Source organism: Trichosurus vulpecula, chromosome 2 (assembly GCF_011100635.1).
Source record: "Trichosurus vulpecula isolate mTriVul1 chromosome 2, mTriVul1.pri, whole genome shotgun sequence".
In the NCBI taxonomy this organism is placed as follows: domain Eukaryota; kingdom Metazoa; phylum Chordata; class Mammalia; order Diprotodontia; family Phalangeridae; genus Trichosurus; species Trichosurus vulpecula.
In genome coordinates this window covers 457,512,903-457,532,700 of record NC_050574.1, presented here as the reverse complement: position 1 = coordinate 457,532,700, position 19,798 = coordinate 457,512,903, and the positions used below count along the sequence as shown (strand labels likewise).

At 39.5% G+C, this 19,798-nt stretch overlaps 1 protein-coding gene across 5 annotated transcripts in view; it reads right to left on the bottom strand.

Annotated features, from left to right (window-relative positions):
* Positions 1–19,798, bottom strand: part of SH3KBP1 (SH3 domain containing kinase binding protein 1) — a 455,989-nt gene that overhangs the window by 107,588 nt on the left and 328,603 nt on the right. For all 5 annotated transcript variants that reach the window (XM_036745610.1, XM_036745608.1, XM_036745609.1 and 2 more), the window contains one exon: positions 17,476–17,570. In XM_036745610.1, coding sequence (XP_036601505.1) covers positions 17,476–17,570 — 95 coding nt within the window. The remainder of the gene's footprint in view (positions 1–17,475; positions 17,571–19,798) is intronic.

Here is a 19,798-nt window from a genome sequence, read left to right as displayed (position 1 = left end):
GAGAGAGTGTGTATGTGTGCGCCTGTGCACACACGAGCACGAGCACGCTTTCAAGTTGGGAGGCATGGGGGTGGTTTTTCAGGGATAGGGCAAAGGTGACAACCCCACTAGGGTTTGTAAGGAACGCTAGTAGCTTTGTAGGAAGATGAAGGGAGGGTCTTCACCAAAGCTTTAGCCAGCACCACTGCAGTTTTGTTGAGTGAAACTCCTGCAGGGATTGGTATATGATAGGAATTAAAAGGAATTTTCTGACCACAAGTCAGATGAGATTGAGGGTATAGAAGGCAGCAGAAAAGAACTATAATTTTTTTAAAAAGAGAATGATTTAAATGTCTAAGATTTTTTCTAGCTAGCTACATGTAGCTGGCTATAGTCTGCATTTCAAAAGAGCTAAAATAGCTTAAGGATATAAGCTTTTCAGAGCCAAGAACCTAGGAGCTGCCACAGCATTACAGCCTGGCAAGTCCGGCAGCAGTGAAGAGCTGCCCAGTGGACAGGCCAATAGAATGGTACAAAGATAGCGCTAAAGGACATCAAAAGCTCTGCAGCATTGGAGGCACGAGTGGCCCTGGCCATAAACATTCCCATCATGGATGTTTCCTACTTTGTACCCTCCCCTACTTGTAGAATGGTAAGCTTTGGGACAGGGCACCTTTAGGCTGTTTGATTTGAACTAATAAGTACTCTGGCTGGTCTAGCAAAAGAAATACATTAGAAGGGCCTCAAATAGTATGGTTTTGAGTGCATGTTGACTTAGTTTCCTAGGGGCCCACATGTGAGAGAAGTCTCAGGTGCTACTCTGGACTTATAATATTCATTTGCAGACACCACATTTATTTAAATTCCCCAATCACCTAGCAATTATTTTATATACGTACATATCATATGGTTATATCATAGAATATATTTATACATAATTATATGAAATATATTTATATTATATATAACATGTATTTACATATTATAGATAACTATTATATACATCATTAATATATTCACAATCTGTTAAATAGAATTCTTATATATGTAGATAGATAGATAGATAGATAGATAGATAGATAGATAGATAGATAGATAGGTGTGTATATTGTCTCTATGGAAAGGTAAGTTTCCCAACCCCGTCCAGTACTGACTCATTTCTATGGAACTTTCTGGAGATCTTCCTCTTAAGAGGCACTATGGTATAATGGGTAGGACATCTGAACTAGAATTTGGAGTACCTGGCTTCAAATCCCACCTTAGACACTTACAAGGCAAGTCACCTAAACTCTAGATGCCTAGATTCCTCATTTGTAATATGCCTGGGGGGCAGGGGGTGGGGTCACACTCTATGGTTTCTAAGATCGGTTCCAGTCCTAAATCTATCATTTTACCGTTCAGCCTGGACGTGACGGAAGAAGAAAGCAAGCTCAACCTAGAAATAATGATTAACATTTGCTGATACTCAAGTTGAGAAAGATTGGCTCTGTGTTTCCTTAAGGTAAACTGCAGATACCGCTGCTGCATTTTTGAGGTGTGGAAATAGGTAGCAAGAACGTCATCACAAACATTTAAAATAATGTAAAAACTGTTATTGTCCAGAAGAGTCAGTCCTCAACTTACAAATGTCCAGTCTAACATGTGTCCCTTACTTAGAAATGTCCACCCTTTAAGAAGAGCCAGCCGGCATAGGAATTTTTCTTTTCCACCAAGTCCATTTCAAAACAATTCAACAACCATTTAAGTGCCTACTGTACAAAATACTATTGGGGATAAAACATACCAAGATGAAATGGCCTGAGCTGAAGGAGGTTTTGTTTGGTATCACATGTACACAAGTAACTAAATGCAAAGTAAACCTTCTACTAACACCTAGAGAGAATCAAGAAAGGCCTTTTATAGGAGGCTGTACCTGAGCTGGACCTTGAAGGAAGCTCAGTACTCCAAGAGGCAGAGGGAAAGGGAAAGGTCACTACAGACATGGAGGACAGCCTATGAAAAAGGCATTGTGGTAGGAGATGGAAAGTCATGAAAGGGGAAGAGCAAATAGTCCGGTCTGGCCAAAGTACAGAGACAAAAAGCACTTAGCAGGAAGCACTTCAACCTGGAGAATAAGACCCGAGTTCAAATCCTGGTTGGGTCATTTACCACCTTTGTGAAATTGGGCAAGCCGTGCTTTGTATCTGAGCTTCCTCACCTGTAAAATGAAGGGGTTAGACTTGAGGGGAAGGAGAGCTCTATGAACCTCCAAGTAACGTGAACTTAGTTTGGAAAGAGAAGATGGAGCCAGGTTGTAATTGGCTTTCCATTGCTACTGCTCTAAGGAATTTCTTTCTTTTCTTCCTTGCTGCTCTCCATCCCATCAGGCCCCTGCCTGGGACCACTTCCTGACTTCACTCTCCAAGACTGATTATCACCTCAGCCAAGACTGGATCTTCCAGAGATGACCATGCCGTGGTAAAGGGGAAGAACACGGAGGAGGGACTTGTTTGGACAAAGAACTGCCACCCTAATTCTATATCTTCTCATAGAAATGACTAACATAGACGCTATCCTACAGTAGCTCAGTTCATTTAGAAAAACACAGCTACAGTTAAAAGCCCCGGCAATTTGGTAAGTGTGCATACTTTTCATGCACATCAATATAAAAGTGTGTCTTGTTCATAAAACCACAGGATTTAGAGATGGCAGGGACCCTTAGGGATTCATCAAATCCAACCTCTTTACTTTACAGATAAGGAAACTAGGCCCAAAGGGTTAAGTGATTTGTGCAAGATTAAATATTTAATGATACACTGGACCCCCATGCTTTGATGCTTATCACCTAATTTCACCAGGTATTTATTTGTATTTTAGTCCTGTCTTGGCATGGCAGCAAGTTTCTACAGAATACCAGTACAATAGAACAGGATTTAAATGGATTTATATGGGGTCTACTGGGGATCTAAATATCATTTAAATATTATTACTTCAGGAAAAATGCAATTACCAACCCAATGACCTACCAAATGAACTTGTTGGCCAAAATATGTCCATAAATTGGGCATCTGTTTGTAGTTTCAAACTCATTTCTATTCAAACTTCTCATCAGAGCACAGACAGGTAAGAGAACGGAATATTTGGGGTTTTCCCTTTCCTCTCTGTGTACAGGGCTAATAAATAGCGAAAGGATGCGATGTCCTGTAAAAGGATGAGAAGAGGAGATACAAGCTGGTTTAATCTGCAAGGTACTCTGAAGGGGAGAAGGGAAGCAAACCACCACCACCACCACCACCACCATCTCTACTACCACCACCACCACCACCACCAAGACTCAATCCTTGATAGGCAGGGGTCTGAATCCAATAACCTAGAGAATATTCGTATTCCTCAAACACCAGACCTATTTCCAGCTCAGCACCTGCAGCCATCATTGAGGGGGAGAAATCACTGTAGAGAAGGGGCCCACCTTCCTCATCACCACACCAACTGATAGATAAACAAATGTTTTGGGAGTGGAGCATCCCTCAGACCACACATATGAAGAAGGGAACAGTCATCTCCACTAAATTCTAACCAACTGTCTGCCACACACAAAGGAGGCATGCAGGCCTGGCTGAATCAGCAAGGCACCCAAGGGAGAGACAGAAGGAAGGCATCAAATGGCAGACAGGCGACCACCATCCCCATTCCCTCACCCCTATAACTCGATGGAGACTCATCACAGTAAGAGCTTAATAAATACTTCATTTCTTCATCCATGCCAAAAATAAGTCACTACGGCTTTTTGGGGGGACCAAAGCTGTGAATTCATTTGTGTAGGGCAATGGTTCTCAAAGTATAGCGACAGTCCTCAACACGCTTTCAGGGACTGGTAAGGTAAAAATTACGTTCATAATAATACGACGACTTTATTGCCTATTGAAATGCTCTTTCCTTTTCCAGGCTTGATTTTCTTCGTATACTTGGACCAAAACAACCTATCTCAACAGACTGAATACAGAAGGGGATATGAGAATCTAGGTGTCTCCCATTAAGCAAGACATCAAAGAGATTTGTAAAAATATGCCAAACAGGACCGCTTTTTACTAATTTATTTTAGTGTTAGAAAATAGTTACATAACTATTGACGTGTAATATGGTTATTATTCTCATTTTTAATGAATTAATTGTTTTAAAAGTTTATCCATCTTACTCTCTAATATGGTAATTATTGATAGATATAACCTACAAAAATAAATTTCTTTGGGATCCCCAATAACTTTTTTTTTGCACGGGGGAAGGCAGGGCCATTGGGGTAAAGTGACTTGCCCAAGGTCACACAGCTAGTAAATGTGTCAAGTGTCTGAGGCCGGATTTGAACTCAGGTCCTCCTGACTCCAAGGCCGGTGCTCTACTCACTGCACCACCTAGCTGCCCCGGTCCCCAATAATTTTTAAGAGCATAAAGGGGTTCTGAAACCAAAAAGTTTGAGAACCTCTGGTGAAGGGAACTCGTGGTAAGGAAATTGCTGTTTAGAAACCTGTTGTTTTAGAAATTGTTTGTGGCACTAAAAGGTTTTGTGGCTTGCCCAAGGATCACACAAGTGTATGTAAGAGGCAGGACTTGATTCTAGGTATTTCTAACTTCAAGGCTTTCTCTCTCTCTATTAGGCTACAGTATCCCTCACTTCTTGACTTAGGTGGCTAGACTGATGAGTGTGTGTGAGTGTGTGCGAGTGTGTGTGTGTGTGTGTGTGTGTGTGTGTCTAAGTAGGTCATTCTTCAGTGAAGCCTGATTAATTCCTTTAAGCGTTTCAGATAACCGCCACCAGGTCAACAGCTTTGTTGTTAGTTAGTCATTTTCAGTTGTGTCAGACTCCTCAAGACCCCTTCTGGCATTTTCTTGGCAGATACTAGAGTGGTTTGCTATTTCCTTCTCCATGTGAACAGCAGGGCTGATTTATTCATAGACCCAACTATGGGAATCATCAGGGGGCACATGGAATGCATTTTGTGCAGAATCAAAACCTCAAAATAAACTATATATTTTAATTAATGGACATATACATACATACATACATACATACACACACATACATGAAAAAAGAGTACTTAGGAGAATATATAAGGCTCATACCTTTTGAAGCGGGATGGTGATCATCATAGACCTCTTCTGGTCATAGACAAACAAACAAACAAACAAACAAAAACCACACAAGACCCAGAATGCTATATCTAAATTCAAAGGACCTGGGTTCTTGGGAAAGTAATTTCTCTGCCCGGACTTCAGAAGCCTCATCTGTAAAAGGAGGGAGTGGGAGTAGGAGATCTTGCCTTGCAATTCTAAACTGGTGAAGAAGCGTCCTTTGAGAGCTTGAAACAAAATGATTTTAAATTGAGATAGCACTTTCAGAAATATAAAGATAGTGGGTAAACTAAGAGTACCCATTCCTTTATTGATTCATTCTCACTGTGCAAACTGCTTAGCTCCTCTATTTAGACAGAAATTATTTCACAAAGATACAGTATTCTTCCATACCAACACAGCCATTCTGTAAAAAACAAAAACAAAAAAACCAAACAAAAAACAAAAACGAAACCCACAACTTTCCCTTACAGCCTTGAAAATCTATATAATCAAAGGGTCATAAATTATTCATTCACCTATCTTCAGACATGTCGTTAAACCATCCTTGGCAGTTAAACTCAGCTAACCTTATCTCCAAAAATCTCATTGGAGAGATACATCAGGACCATATTTTAACAAAAAAATTTAAACTCTTCGAAAATTTAAACTCTTCGCTGTCAAGAAGTTTTCCCTTATATCTCACCTAAATCTATTTAAATCCACTTCCTCTTGTTCCCTCCTCTTAACAAAGACTATATCTTTAAACACTCGCCATAACCTGAAAGGGAATTTTTAAAATCACGTCCATTCTCTCCCCAATATATTTTCTTCATCGGGCTGAATAATTGCCATTTGTTTCTGCTGCACATTTTCCAACTTTTCAATCATTTTTATGGCTGTTCTCTGGACTTCTTCCCAGTTCTCTTCAGTTTTGGATCCTAGAACTGAACCCAGTGTTAAGGGCCAGGTCCTGTCATTTTAAAAATACAACACATATTGCTAGGGGATGCTCGTGTCAGAGCTGACAAATATACACCGGCAGCCATCAGCTCTATACGAATGACAGTCAATTGTTAGAATTATTCTTTCATTTCTTTTATCTCATTCACTTCTTCACATTCCACAGGCACTTACTGCTTTTAGTAAGTTATTATCAATGAAGGAATGTGACTACAATTTTCACTTTAAAGTTTGGAGTCCATGTAAATCATTTCTTATTGAAACCTGATTAATTCCTCTAGGCATTTCAGATAACCGCCACTAGGTGAGAAGCAGGGTCAATCTATTGATCTATTGTTAGGCCCAATTTTGGGGTGCATGAAATACATTTTCTACAAAACCAAAACCTTAGCATAAAAAACGTATTTTAAGTAATGCGCATAGCAGTGTGTCCTAGTAAAGGCAAATCTCAAAATAACAGAACAACCTAAAATAAGATAAATACCCACTTAACCTAGTTCCAATATTTTCAAGCCTATTTATCTCAACTGTTAATTTGCTCTCCCCTAGGGGCTTTTCTCAAGATTTTCTCACCACTTGGTCACAGCTTGCTGTCTATCAAAGGGAAATTGCATCCCTTGCAATCTTGAAGACATCTTATGAACATTAGTTATTTTTTAAATATTCTTAAAAATTTTGATCTTTCTTGGTCTCTAGGTCTTTTAGTTTTTCTCAACCTTAGGTGGAAGAATCTGTGTGTATGTGTGTGTACACATATATAAATATGTGTAACATAGACACATACGGAATATATACATACACGTATATATTAAATATACACACATATAACATCTGAAAGTAAGAATCCCCCAGTGACTGAGAAGGTTCACTTCTACTTTACAAACTTGTAAATTACACAAAGGGTCAGCTCCTTTCTGCACTCTCCTCACTCATTTCTCTGAACTTTAATGTGAAATAGTTAAAAACTAGAACAGAATTCCTTTATAGCAGTGATGCTTTATATTTCTGTCAGGCTTCTCCTTTGCCACTTAGTCAAAATTTTGTAAACCCCTCCAAGTTTCCCCTATTCTTCTGCCAATCCCTAGGTTATTTATTTTACTCCAATTCCTGTTATTAGCTCCCTTGGCCTTTCTGACCCAGGGTGAGTATGATCACAACGGGGCCTCAGTAAAGACCCAGAACTCATTGTCCAGGAATTCTCTAGTCCAGTTTATTGAATGATCAGTGCATCCCAACTGATTTAGTTGGAATTCCTTCCTGGAGGCAGAAGAATGAGCTACAAGGAGAAGTCTGATGTCTCTCTTATAATTATCCTTTAACTGTCTTCAGCTCTGACCACTGAATCTTGTGGAGTTTCCAGGAGAGGCTAAGAGTAAAGAAGTTTCCCTTATAAGAGGAAAAGTTAGTTCTCAGCTTGCAGGGAGCAGAAAAAAGGGCTGCCTCAGCATACTGTATCTCTGTTGCTTGAGGTTTTAACTGAGCCATTAATTAACCAGACCAGGCCCCGGAACCTAAATCGAGAAAGTCTAGGAAGCTGCAACTGGAGGGGGAATGATACTTAACTCACACCAGGAAAGAAATAGGTTTTTAATTAAACTGGGTAACAACCCTCAAACTTGCATGGCCCTGCTCTTTTCGTAATTAAGCGAAGCAAATTTTCAGGTCATCAAGGGAATCAGAGAGGCTTTTCACTCCTCTGCTGGCTCCAGAATCCAAGGAGAAATGGACAAAATATAACCAGGGGCAAGGCTAAGAACAAGACCCATCAGAGGGTGAAAATGGGCCTGGGGCTGGGGGAGTGGGTGATGAGGGTAAGATCAAGAGAGGAAAAAAAAAAGCTATTTTTAAAATAAATCTGCAAACTTTCTCAACAGTTTCTCAGAACCCTCTATAATTGATCTCGCTGTCATGAGGTAAAGCTTCTAGGAAACACTGGCCTTTCTTTGAGCATCTGTCCTGTTTCCTCGAGGCTATTTCTCTTTTGTTGTTGGGAAGACAGGGAGGAGACACAACTTCACCTCCTCAGCGATGTTTTAAGGTGGATTACATCTTCTTCCTTCTAGTCTCCAAGACTGGGCTGTCCATGTTAATTCATGTGTGCTATTCTCAGAGGGCTGTGTTTGACTTATATTGGAGCTAACCGTTAAAAAGCAGGAACACCTTTTCTTTTTTTCTTAAACCTGAACACCTGCATCCAAATGAGTCTCACCATATAAGGTTATCATTCTGGGAGGTTATAGTCCTTCCAAGACCCAAAACTCTTTGAAACTCTTTCTTTCAGAGAGATTGAGAACAGCCTAATTTCAGGGCCAATTTGTAAGTCAAACAAGAAAAGAGGCTTCTATTATTTAGGCCCAAAGGTATCCTCATTCTATTCCGCAGTTTGACATGCCTGGGCATGGAATATTTTAAATTTTGTCTCTCCTATTGCACTCACTGGATATAATTTAGATTATACTGATAATATTAAGAAAATTCCTGAGGACCACAGATTTTTAAAGTTAGAATGAATCTTTAAGAAGATTTGGTCCAACTCCCACATTTTACAGATGAGGGATTCATGCCACAGAGAGTTGGTGACTTCTCAGCAAATATTTCCTTTATATACTGATTCTCTCCTCCAGTAACTTCTCAAAATGTCTTCATTTGTATCTGATTAATTGCCTCTAATCTGTGGGACCTTAAGTTGGAAATAGGGAGCCCTGCTTGTTTCTAGGCTAGATCTGACAGCCTCTCCCCAGTAAAGGCTGGTCTTTTTTCTGAAGATTTACTCAATTTTCTCAGTTATTAGGAAAGGGTACCCTTGTGAGCCTCTCCAGGAGTCCTGGAAGGGAAGAATACTTGCATAAAGGAGAGCAGAACCTGGGTGTTTCTCTGGGCCCCACGATGGTGGAGCACTGATGGGCTGACTACTATAGGAGGGAAAGAAGGAGAAGGAAGATGAGGAGGAGAAGGAGAAGAAGAAAGAAGAGGAAGAAGGAGGAGGAAGAAGAGGAGGATGAGAAAAAAAGGATGAGAAGGAGAAGAAGTTACTCAGAAACTTCTCAAGAAGGACGAGGAGGAGGAAGAGAAGGAAGAAAAGGAGGAGGAGCAGAAGGAGAGGAAAAAGAAGAAGAGGAAGAGGAAGAGGAAGGAGGAGGAAGAGGAAGAGAAAAAGAAGGATGAGGAGAAGTTACTCAGAAACTTCTCAAGAAGAAGGATGAGGAGGTGGAGGAGGAAGAGGAGGAGGAGGAGAAGAAGAAGAGAGACATCATAGTCATAGATGGTAGAATCTGAAGGGAACTTTAAGATTGGCTACCAGGGTGGGGAACCTACAGCCTCCAGGCCACATGTAGCCCTCAGGTCCTCGAGTGCAGTCTTCTGACTGAATCCAAACTTCACAGAACAAATTCCATAACGATTTGTTCTATAGACCTTGGACTCAGTCAAAAGGCCACATCTAAGAATAATCTAGAAGGTCACATGTGGCCTTGAGGCTACAGGTTCCCCATCCCTGGTAGTCAATCTCTTTCATTCTACAGTTGAGCAAATAGAGGTTTGTGGAGGAGAGTCACTTCCCAATGTCACACAGTAAGGTATTGGTACAATACAATTTTTCCCCCTCAACTCTTCAGAAAATAAGCAATATCTTAGAGCAAGATCATGTATTGCCTATAAGAGGGTTTTTGAAAAGGGCAGGAATTCATCTTATTGAAAAGAGTCATTATTTTTAAGTACAGAACTAAGTTTGAAAGAAAGATTTTTTAAAAATGCTTTTCCTTTCTTTAAAAAAAAGTCAATTTCCATATTGCCAGTCAGCTCTAAAATTGTAAAATATGATTATGAATATAAAAGAGCTTTCCGATAGTCAGAAGAATGAGGTTAGGTAAATACAATTAATTAGAGAAGTCAAGCTGAAAAACAATTAGAATGAGCAGGAAGTAGAGATGACCCCAAATTAGAGGAATGAACAGTATGGTTGGAAATGACCACTTCTTATTCACCAACAAAGTTTGAAATTTCTTGGTACAACTGCAAGAGAATGGAGATGGATGAGAAAAAGTCACCATCTCAGGTTTCTGAGTAACTATAACTTCCTCTCTAATATTAGAAAAAGGTCCTCAGTCCACTCCACTGAAGAAAGCATCAGAGGGACTACAAAAATCATTTCCCTTGCTACCAAAGTGGAGAACTTTCTTGGACTGGGATCAAAAGAGAAAAAGCTACAGGAAGCCCTTGAAGATTATTACTGAACTCATCCAGAAAGATGAAGTTGAGAGATAAAAGCAGCAGGCCCATGTGTACTAACGAACTATTAGCAACGGAAAAATTTCCAGCCATGAACAGCTGAATGGCCAGAAGGAATTTCTGACTGTTTATCAGTAAGTCAAAAAATAATTTTGTTTCACATACCGATCCTTAACACTTTAGCCCATTACAAAGCCTAGTGTTTTGACAGCAAATATGTCCAGAAGAAGAAAGATCTTCACCAAAACCTGCATTTAAACCCATCCTCATTACCTCCATCTGCCACCATTTCTTGGTCCCCCACTGACAAGGAGCCAGATCAATCTCAAGTTTTATTCTCAACTTCGCAATGTTTGGAGGAGTGACTATGTTGTGACTTCTGTCCACGGGTGAAATTATGTCAGTAGGGGCATGAGATGACAGGCCATAATGTGACATTCTGTGACACAAGTGACTTGCTCACTCGTTACACAGTAAAATTTTTAGAGTGTATAAAAAAAGGTCATGCTCCTAGAACTATATTTAACCCTTTTATTTAGTGGCCTTTCCACTGGCTCTGTCAGCACGCTGGCTCTTTCTGTGACACCTGCTCATTTCCTCCTCACCTTTGAAATGACATGTTCAACCTTATGGACTTTTAGCTTTTCTAAAAGCTTTGGAAACAAAAGAGGAGAGGGAATTCATTCCCACTTTATCATGTGACTTGAGCATGGAGGAATCTCAAGGCAAGCCTCAATCTTACCCCTGGGGGCACCCCATAAGACTAGGTCTTTTCCTAAGTAGTCTCCTCAGGGCCAGGCCAGGAGTCTTCCACCTACCCCAAAGGCCCTCCTCATGGGCCAGATGTCCTCCTAGACAGCCTCTCAAGTAAGGTCACTGCATGCTAGCAACTTGTACCTTCCACCTCCTGCATAGCTTACTCTGTGTGTGTGTGTGTGTGTGTGTGTGTGTGTGTGTGTGTCTGTGTGTGTCTGTCTGTCTATATTTGCGTGTTGTCTCCCCCATTAGATTATAAGCTCCTTGAGGGTAAGAACTGTCTTTTGCCTCTTTTTTTTTTCATCCCCTGCACTTAGTATAGTGCCAGGCGCATGGTAAGTGCTTAATAAATCTTCATTAATTGATTGATAAGAAATCACTACATGATATAAGTAGATGAATCGGTTCCTTCCCCACCACCCTCCTTCTTTATTTCTTCTTACAGGAGACACAGTTTGTGAGACCTTTGTTGGTTGTTGTCCCTCATTCTTGAATTAGATCAAAATGACATCAGTCTGCTAGGGTCAAGTTTCCTTGTGTCCGACGGTGGCTGATCAGACCAATATGAGCTTAGATTTTGGGAGGACAGACTCTGGAGGCCATTAATTGAATGGAGAGATGAGGAAACTGCATCTCAAAGAAGTTAAACGACTTGCCCAACAGCTAGTTAGTGGCAGACTGGGAGTCCAAGGAAGGTCCTCCGACTCCAAATCCAGGGCTGTCTCCACTACAAGAGGGAGGTAGTTAAAGGCAGCAAGGAAGAAGAACAAGAAACCAAAATGCCCTGAGAATGAGAAGAAAGAAGGGGCAGAAACACCTAAGAAAGAATGGTGTGCAGCTGTAAATGGAAACCAAACCCTAGGACTCACACAGGGCTGAGCCCATCCGGTTGTTCTGCCTGGTGTTTGCTTTTTCAGAAGCTGCCAGGCACCTAAACAGAAAACTATAAACTGATGCTGCAGAAGCCAAGTACTGTGACACCCTGATCCCACTCCTCGGGGGACTCAACAGACTGCAGGTTACATTAAAGAGAAAAATTGAAGATGGTTGACGTGGAAATGAAAATACACCAAAATTATTTGCTCCAATGGAGTGGGCATATTGATTCTTAAGGTCACAAATTCCCAATACAACAACAATCGGTAATCTTTGGAATGCAAGCCATAACAATATCCCAAATTGCATGATAGAGTTGAAATCTGATTCCACGCCTCTGACTCCAGATTTGGGGCTCTTTCCACTGACCCACACTCATCTATCTCTGGATTTTTCTAACTTTAATGTAAGATGCCAAGGGGTACCAGAGGTCCTAGAGAATTTAGGAATCATTTGTACCTCCCTATGGAGGGTGGATTCATTTCAACTTTAAAAGGTACCTAGTGTTCACTATGTATTAGTGCTGTGCTGGTCTCATGGAAGATAAAAAAGATGTATAAGATAATGCAAATAAGACATATTCTTTACCCTTGAGGTATAAACAAGGCAATGTGGTGGATACATAAGCATAATATCAAGCTTCAAGGGGCAATATGGTAGCATAGAGGGTAGAAAGCTGGCCTCGGAAGAGGTCAAGGTCCCCTAGACACCTACTGAATCTGGGACCCTGGGAGAAGTCATTTAACCTTTAAGGACCCCAGGCAGCTCTTTAAGGATCACAAAAGTCACCAATCTGCATTGGTAGAAGGAATTATCTTCCCAGGGAACTCTATATGCCAATGGAATCACAAGCCTGTCCCTACCAAAATTATCCACCAGAGTTTATAATAAAAATCAACTTGAGGATCTGATTCCCAGCACATGTTTATTGTAGACACCAATGAGGACTGTTTGAAAAAGACTGTTTGAAAATTCAGTCTCAGAGTCCTTCTTATCCAAGGTCAAAAGAAGAATACGTTGAAAAAAGGTTGAAAATTTGCTGCTTTATTTAGCCATTCTTCCCTTTTTCTCCCATAAAGCTTTCAACTTGATAGCCAGACAATGCAAAAAATAGCTCCTGGGTTTCATGTCCCTTTTCAAATATAATCTGAACTTAAGTCAAGATTTCAGGGAAGTAGGTGGCAACAACCCAGGAAGCATAAAAGTATTTTTGAGTAAACTTGAAATAACAGCTGAAAACAGGTGTGCTACGCATTGGAGGGATAATTCCAGAATCCACAGCAGCTTTTGTATAAATATACAAAAGCAGAATTTCTCTTAATTGCCACACTGAATCTCAGTTTCCAGGAGAGATACAAATATGTTAGAGCTTTTCATATACTTCCTCCAGGCACTGGAATATATTCTTATGCGTCAATTTAAATGGTTTGACTCATTTTTTTTGAAAACTACATGAAAATGATATTGTGGATTTTTAAAAAAGTGACTGCCATCGCTATCAGCCCATTCACTGCCTGAAAAAGTAATGCTGAGGGAGAGAGCTTGATGCTAACGAGATGAAAACATCAGACAGGACTCAAGGTAAATAAAATAACATAAGGCAACAGTAGTTACAGTCAGGGACAAGGAATTCCAGGCTTCTCGCTCCACTCATACATGTCCAAAAAAGCTGTGATGTGCAGACACACCAGAACCTACATTTATTATATTTTACAAGATGATCCCAAAAGATGAAATGAATGGATGTGAAGATGAATCCAAAGATTCTCCTCCAACCTTCCAATCACTCACTAAACACTGACTGGACACTTCTTATGGAAAGGCATGATGTTAAATGGTGAGAGCTTTAACGCCAAAAAAACAAGCATTTTTCTGTAACATTCACAATACTTTCCCATTATCAGAAGCATTAATACAAGGCGATTTTTGCTTTTGAATTGTTAACACCGTCTAAGTTTACTTAATTCGAGCACAAGCATCATCTCCATCATTATTAGCATACAGCCTGAAGTTCTAGCATAATCTTTTAAAAAAAAATCCTTTGGACAGCATGAATGTGGGGGTAGGGGGGAAGTAAGCTTACTAAGAAGGTAGACAAGTAACAGTACCAAGATTCAAAATAATCTCCGAAGATGAGAGGATGTGATCTGAAATAACAAAGTAAAAAATAATGCAGATAAACATAAAGTTCTGCACTAAAGGCAGCTAGGTGGCTTGGTGGATAGAGCAGGGATGGGGAACCTGTGGCTTTCTAGGTCCTTGGGTGCAGCCTTTTGACTGAGTCCGAGTTTTACAGGACAGATCCTTTTACTAAAGGGATTTGTTCAGTGAAGTTCTGTGATCTAGAGGGCCACTTGTGGCCTTGAGGCCGAAGGTTCCCCACCCCTGGGATAAAGACCTGAGTTCAAAATGGGGACACACTGTAGAAGGGAATGGCAAAACACTCCAATATCTTTGCCAAGAAAACTGTCCATGAGGTCATGTAGATTTGGACACTTCTGAAAGACTGTATAAAATTTGCATTAGATTTCAAAAACTCAAATGTAAAAATATCAGAACGAGGGGGACCTAGCTTAATAACTACATGTCTAAAGAGTGAAAAAGATCTGTGTCTAGACAGCCTGGTTTGCTAGACAAGGAGTCAGAGTTTGAGTCAGGAAGACGTGCTAATGACACATCCTAGCCTCAGGACCTCAGACAAGTCACTCAAACACTCATCGTCCCTAGGAGACTACTGCAACAACCCAGGTGTGAGGTGACAGGGATCAGAACATGAGGAGTTAGCAGTAGGAATAAAAAGGAACCGCAGAGTAAAAGAGAGACATTTTTTAAAAAGAGGAAGCAATAGTATTTGGGGCACGATTAGATATGAAGGGCTAAAGAGGAGGAAGAGTTGGATAGTTAAAAGTTCTGGCTCTAGGGGATAGAGAATGGGAAGGTGCGGGAAAGATTAGGGCAATGAGTTAAATTTTAGACCTGCTGAATCTGACTTATTCAACTAGAAAACATGAAATTTAGATTGAGTTCGGGATTTAGGGCTGAAAGGGAACTCAGAGAACACGTAGTTCAACGTTCCTCATTTTACAGAGGAGGAAACTGAGGTCCAGGGGAGATGAAGCGATTTGCCCAAGGTTACACAAGTAGTAAACATCACAAATGAGATTAGAACCCAGGTCACTGAACTTTAGAGCCAATGCCTGTAGCACACTACTTCCATCATCCTCAAAGCGAATGAGAGGGTCTCACTAAAAAGAATGCTTAAAGCCACCTTTACAAATACTGATAATGAACATGATGGAAAAACAAAAGCTATAAATAAAAAGTGAGATAATTTTTAAAAAGAAGATCTACCCATAACTTATTCATCATTTCCATTTACTGGACAGAGATGTCATTCTTTATAACTAAGAAGCTGAGATGTTTTGAAAAGAATAAATTTTAGATGAAACATAGACCTAAGTGCAAAGAATGGACTTTCATCTCTACAAGGAGGTGTCTCTTCTATAATTAAGAGCAAAAGAATATAATTTCCCAAGTAAGATAATAACTTTCATCCTTCAGCCACACTTAATAACTTCCTGAGTTATTCTATCTCCCTATTAAAGGTTATCTAAATCACACAAGTAAAAAAGGCTATATAACTTATATAAACATTAAACATACTTGTTATATATAAGCTCTCAAAGCACTAGAATAAGAGGTTATGCAGCCAAAGAAAAGGGGAAAAAATTCCCCTTACTGGTACTGAAGAATTACGCCCAAACAAAATTCCTCCCCCTTTTTTTTACCCTGAGTAACAAGGGGATAATATATTTTTTAAAACAGTCGAAACAATACAGGCTGTAGGGTACAGCAGAAGAAAACCAGGCCTGGCTCTACCACTGAATAGCTGTGTGACAGCAAAGAAATTACTACTCAACCTCAGCTTCAGTGCCCTATACTGGAAAATGAGGCTGACAGTGTTAGTTTTGTGTCTTCTCGTGGATCCAGTGAAATAATGTATGTGGAAAGCATTTTGAAAATGGCAGAGCATTCTGGGAATCTGTCAAATGTCATAATAATCAAGGAGAGGAAGACTGGAGTGTTATTTCAAAAAAGTACTTTACCACACTGGAGTTATTAAAGAAATCAGAAGAGATGACGTTCAGCATTTGCTCAGAATGAGCTATACGGGTCCTCCAAATTTGTGTGGGTACCTTGGATTCAAGATGTGGTAAATCCAACAGCAATGGCAAATCCACAAACTATCCTAAGCTGCTCCCATAGGTCTGGCTGACCTGTGCAGGTCAAACTGCACCAACGTTGGTGCTTTCAGGGACAAACCTGTTCCTTCTCAGTCTTTTCTGATATAACTGCATTCAGAACCCTTTCCTCCGTCTGTAGAAAACCACACCCCAAAAGGGGAGGTTTATCCCACCAGTCTGCCACCAAATGTAAGACTGCTTTCTAGGGTAATCAAATTCTGATTTCCTTCCCTTCCTCCATTCACCTTGAAAAATTGAAATTGTTCAAATAAAACCCATCTATCTATTCTACTACTATCTCCTTCCCTGATGTTACCTCTACCAGGACTAGAAAGTGAGCTTCTTGAGAGGAGGGACTTCCTTGCTCTTCTATTTGTAACACCGTGTTTAGCATTGGCTCTTCGCACACAGTAAAATGTTTCATAAATGCCTTTTCACTCATTCATTTTTATTTATTTGTTCAATGCTATCCTATGAAACTGTAATTACAGTGTCTTCTTAAAACACATTTTACTTATTTTTTGACTTGGGTACATTTACAGTATTAGTTCTACAGTAACAGTTAATTCTTCTTACTGTCCTAGTCCAAATAGCAGAAATACACTTCTCTCAGGCAGGATGACTGATCTAAATGACAAATGACATCTTTGTTCTCCGTTCTTACACATTCTTTTGTTTTCATGTTTTTAATGAAAATATAAGCTCTCTGTCAAACTGCTCTTTCAGGTCTTATGTTTAAAGAAAGCACATTGCGGGGCATGAAAAATGTTTCTGCCACTGTGACTAGGGAACCCATATACTCAGGACACCTTCTGGCTTCTCACATCTGGAAACAGGATTATTCCAATGGATTGTGAAAATCTGGAAATGGCACTCAAACAAGGAGCATCTATTCACTGGGTGTTTAATTACTTTACACAGAGTCACAGGACTTTCTAAATCAATCGACATTTGTTAAGCACCTACTATGTGCCAGACACTGTGTAAGTGCTGAGGATACAAAAAGAGCCAAAAGATGATCCCTGCCCTCGAAGAGCTTACAATCTAATGTGAAAGACAACATGTAAGCAAACATATATCAACATAGCAGGCATATAAGATATAGCAAGCTATACCCAGGATAAATGGCAAATAATGAGCAGGGAGAAAACACTAGAATTAAGGGGGAAGAATGATGAATAAAAAGGTGGAAAACCTCATGACACCCCTAAACCTTAGTGGCTAGCTCAAAAATCCATCTGCGTGAGAATTAAAACCACCTACTTTGTGTCTAATATCAATCAGCAAGTTAGCCTCGAGGATAGACACAACACGTCCATACCAGAACAGAGAATGTGCCAGTTACCTTATTGACAAGGGTGACTATGTCGCCTTCTCTGATTGTCAGTTCGTCCTCATTCTGTGCTTCGTAGGGAAATATGACTTTGCAATAATCCTTGCCTATAAAAAAAAAGGCATAAATTTTTATAGAGCTATAACCAATTGGCTACTTCATAACAACATTCTCACCCATTGGCCTAGGTTAAAACGATACCTAGAACACAAAACCAACACATGAAAATAGAGTAATTTTGTGTAATAGAGCATAAATAGATCATACCCGAGATTAACGTTCCCCCCCCCAAGTACAACCTGAAATTAAGAAGTGCTTTAACTTTATAGAACAGTGAAACAAGAAAACAGCTCCAGGTATCGATGAAGTTTTTAAAATTTATTTTTAGTTTTCAACATTCAGTTCCACAAGCTTTTGAGTTTTAAATTTTCTCCCCCACTCTCCCTTCTCCCCTCCCCAAGACGACATGCAATCTGATATAGGCTCTACATATACTTTCATATTGAACATATTTTCACATTAGTTATGTCGTAAAGAAGGCTTATAACCAATGTAATGAACCATGAGAAAAAAGAAACAAAACAAAACCAAAAAGAGAGAGAAAATAGTATGCTTGGATCTGCATTTAGACTCTGTAATTCTTTCTCTGGATGTGGACAGCTCAACGAAATTTTTTTAAACTAATATTTAAACTAATAATAAACTAATATTAATTAATAGTCCATACTTTGTTACTAACAAGTTCAAACAATTTCCTTCACCAAGTTTCCCCACATCATTAGATCAACAAGAAGTCTTGTGACCAAACATTTCCAAAGTTCACATGCTGCACGAAAACCAGTCATATGAGCTGGTAAGATTAGTGTGAATTCTAGGAAGAAAACTCAACAATCTCCTTTAAGAACACGATACTAAGTTGAACTATTTGCATGCATATACATAAATTTGTTTATATAAACTAGGTGACTAGAAACCTTCAGTGATACGGTCTATAGCAGATGGTCTATAATATAAACATCTATTTGCCAGAATATTACCAACAGGGGCAGCTAGGTAGTACGGTGGATAGATCAAAGGCCCTGAAGTCAGGAGGATCTGCGATCAAATCCAGCCTCAAACATTTACTAGCTATGTGACCCTGGGCAAGTCACTTAACAGAAGAAGAAGGAGAAGACACCTATATACACATATAACACAAAGATATACATATCATGGCTCATATGCAAAAACCCACCATTCTTGGGATACAACTACCCATCTTTGTCTTAGCCATGCCTCAATAAGAAAAAACTAACAACTCAAAAATACTCAAAACTTGAAATAATAGTTGAATTATGGATGAAAATGCAGTTATTTACACTTTTCATGGGCATAAAAGTCGCAGACAATGAAATCCATTAGAAGGTATTGAGGCTTTGAGGAGGCGGGAAGACAGAAGATCACCAGAAGGGTCACCTGAGGGAGGTTTTGTTTAGTTTGTTTAGGACATGTAAAAATTAACAATCTTAAATTTTTCAAATGGCCCTAAACTTTTCTGTATACATGGGCTAGTCTCTGTATATAGAATGTAGCACGGTTATATATTAATAACCCTGTGACCACACACTCTAACTTCAATGTCATATATACATAGACTGTCCATCCATCAGTCACTTCTGAAAATAACAGCAAGATCTTCAGCAAGGCTGTACATAACTAGGGTTAATATGTTTAGTGGAATTATAGATTCATTAAAAATAAGCTAATTACTCAAATGCATAGACATTTCTGATCTTTTGGTATGAAAGCATTAAATGAATAAATGATTAGAATGTGAAACTCCAAGCTTCACAAGAGGTACAATGCATCAATCAGACTAGTTGCTAATGCCATTAATAAATAAATTAATTAAATAATAATGACTAATTAATGCCATAATTAATTAATTAGCAAATAAACAACAAAATCTTCAGCAAAGCTAACATACTACACATATCTATAATTAATGTGTTTATTGGAATGATAGATTCATTAAAAATCAGCTAGTTAGGCAAATGTGAAGACATTTCTGATCTTTTGGTTTGAAAGCATTAGTTAAATGAATAAATGATTAGAATGTGAAACCCCATGTCACAAGAGGTACGATGCATAAATCGCTGATCGCCTACATTTAAGTCAATTCAGTGACTATTTGAGCACCCACTGCGCTAAGCACTGTAGGGGACAGAGATTTGTCTAAGACAGAGCTCCTTTCCAAAAAATTATAGTTTAGCTGGGGACACAAGGCCAATGTACAGAATGACTCCAAGACACTACATAAATATGAACACTGGTGGAGCCAAGATGGCGGCTGGAA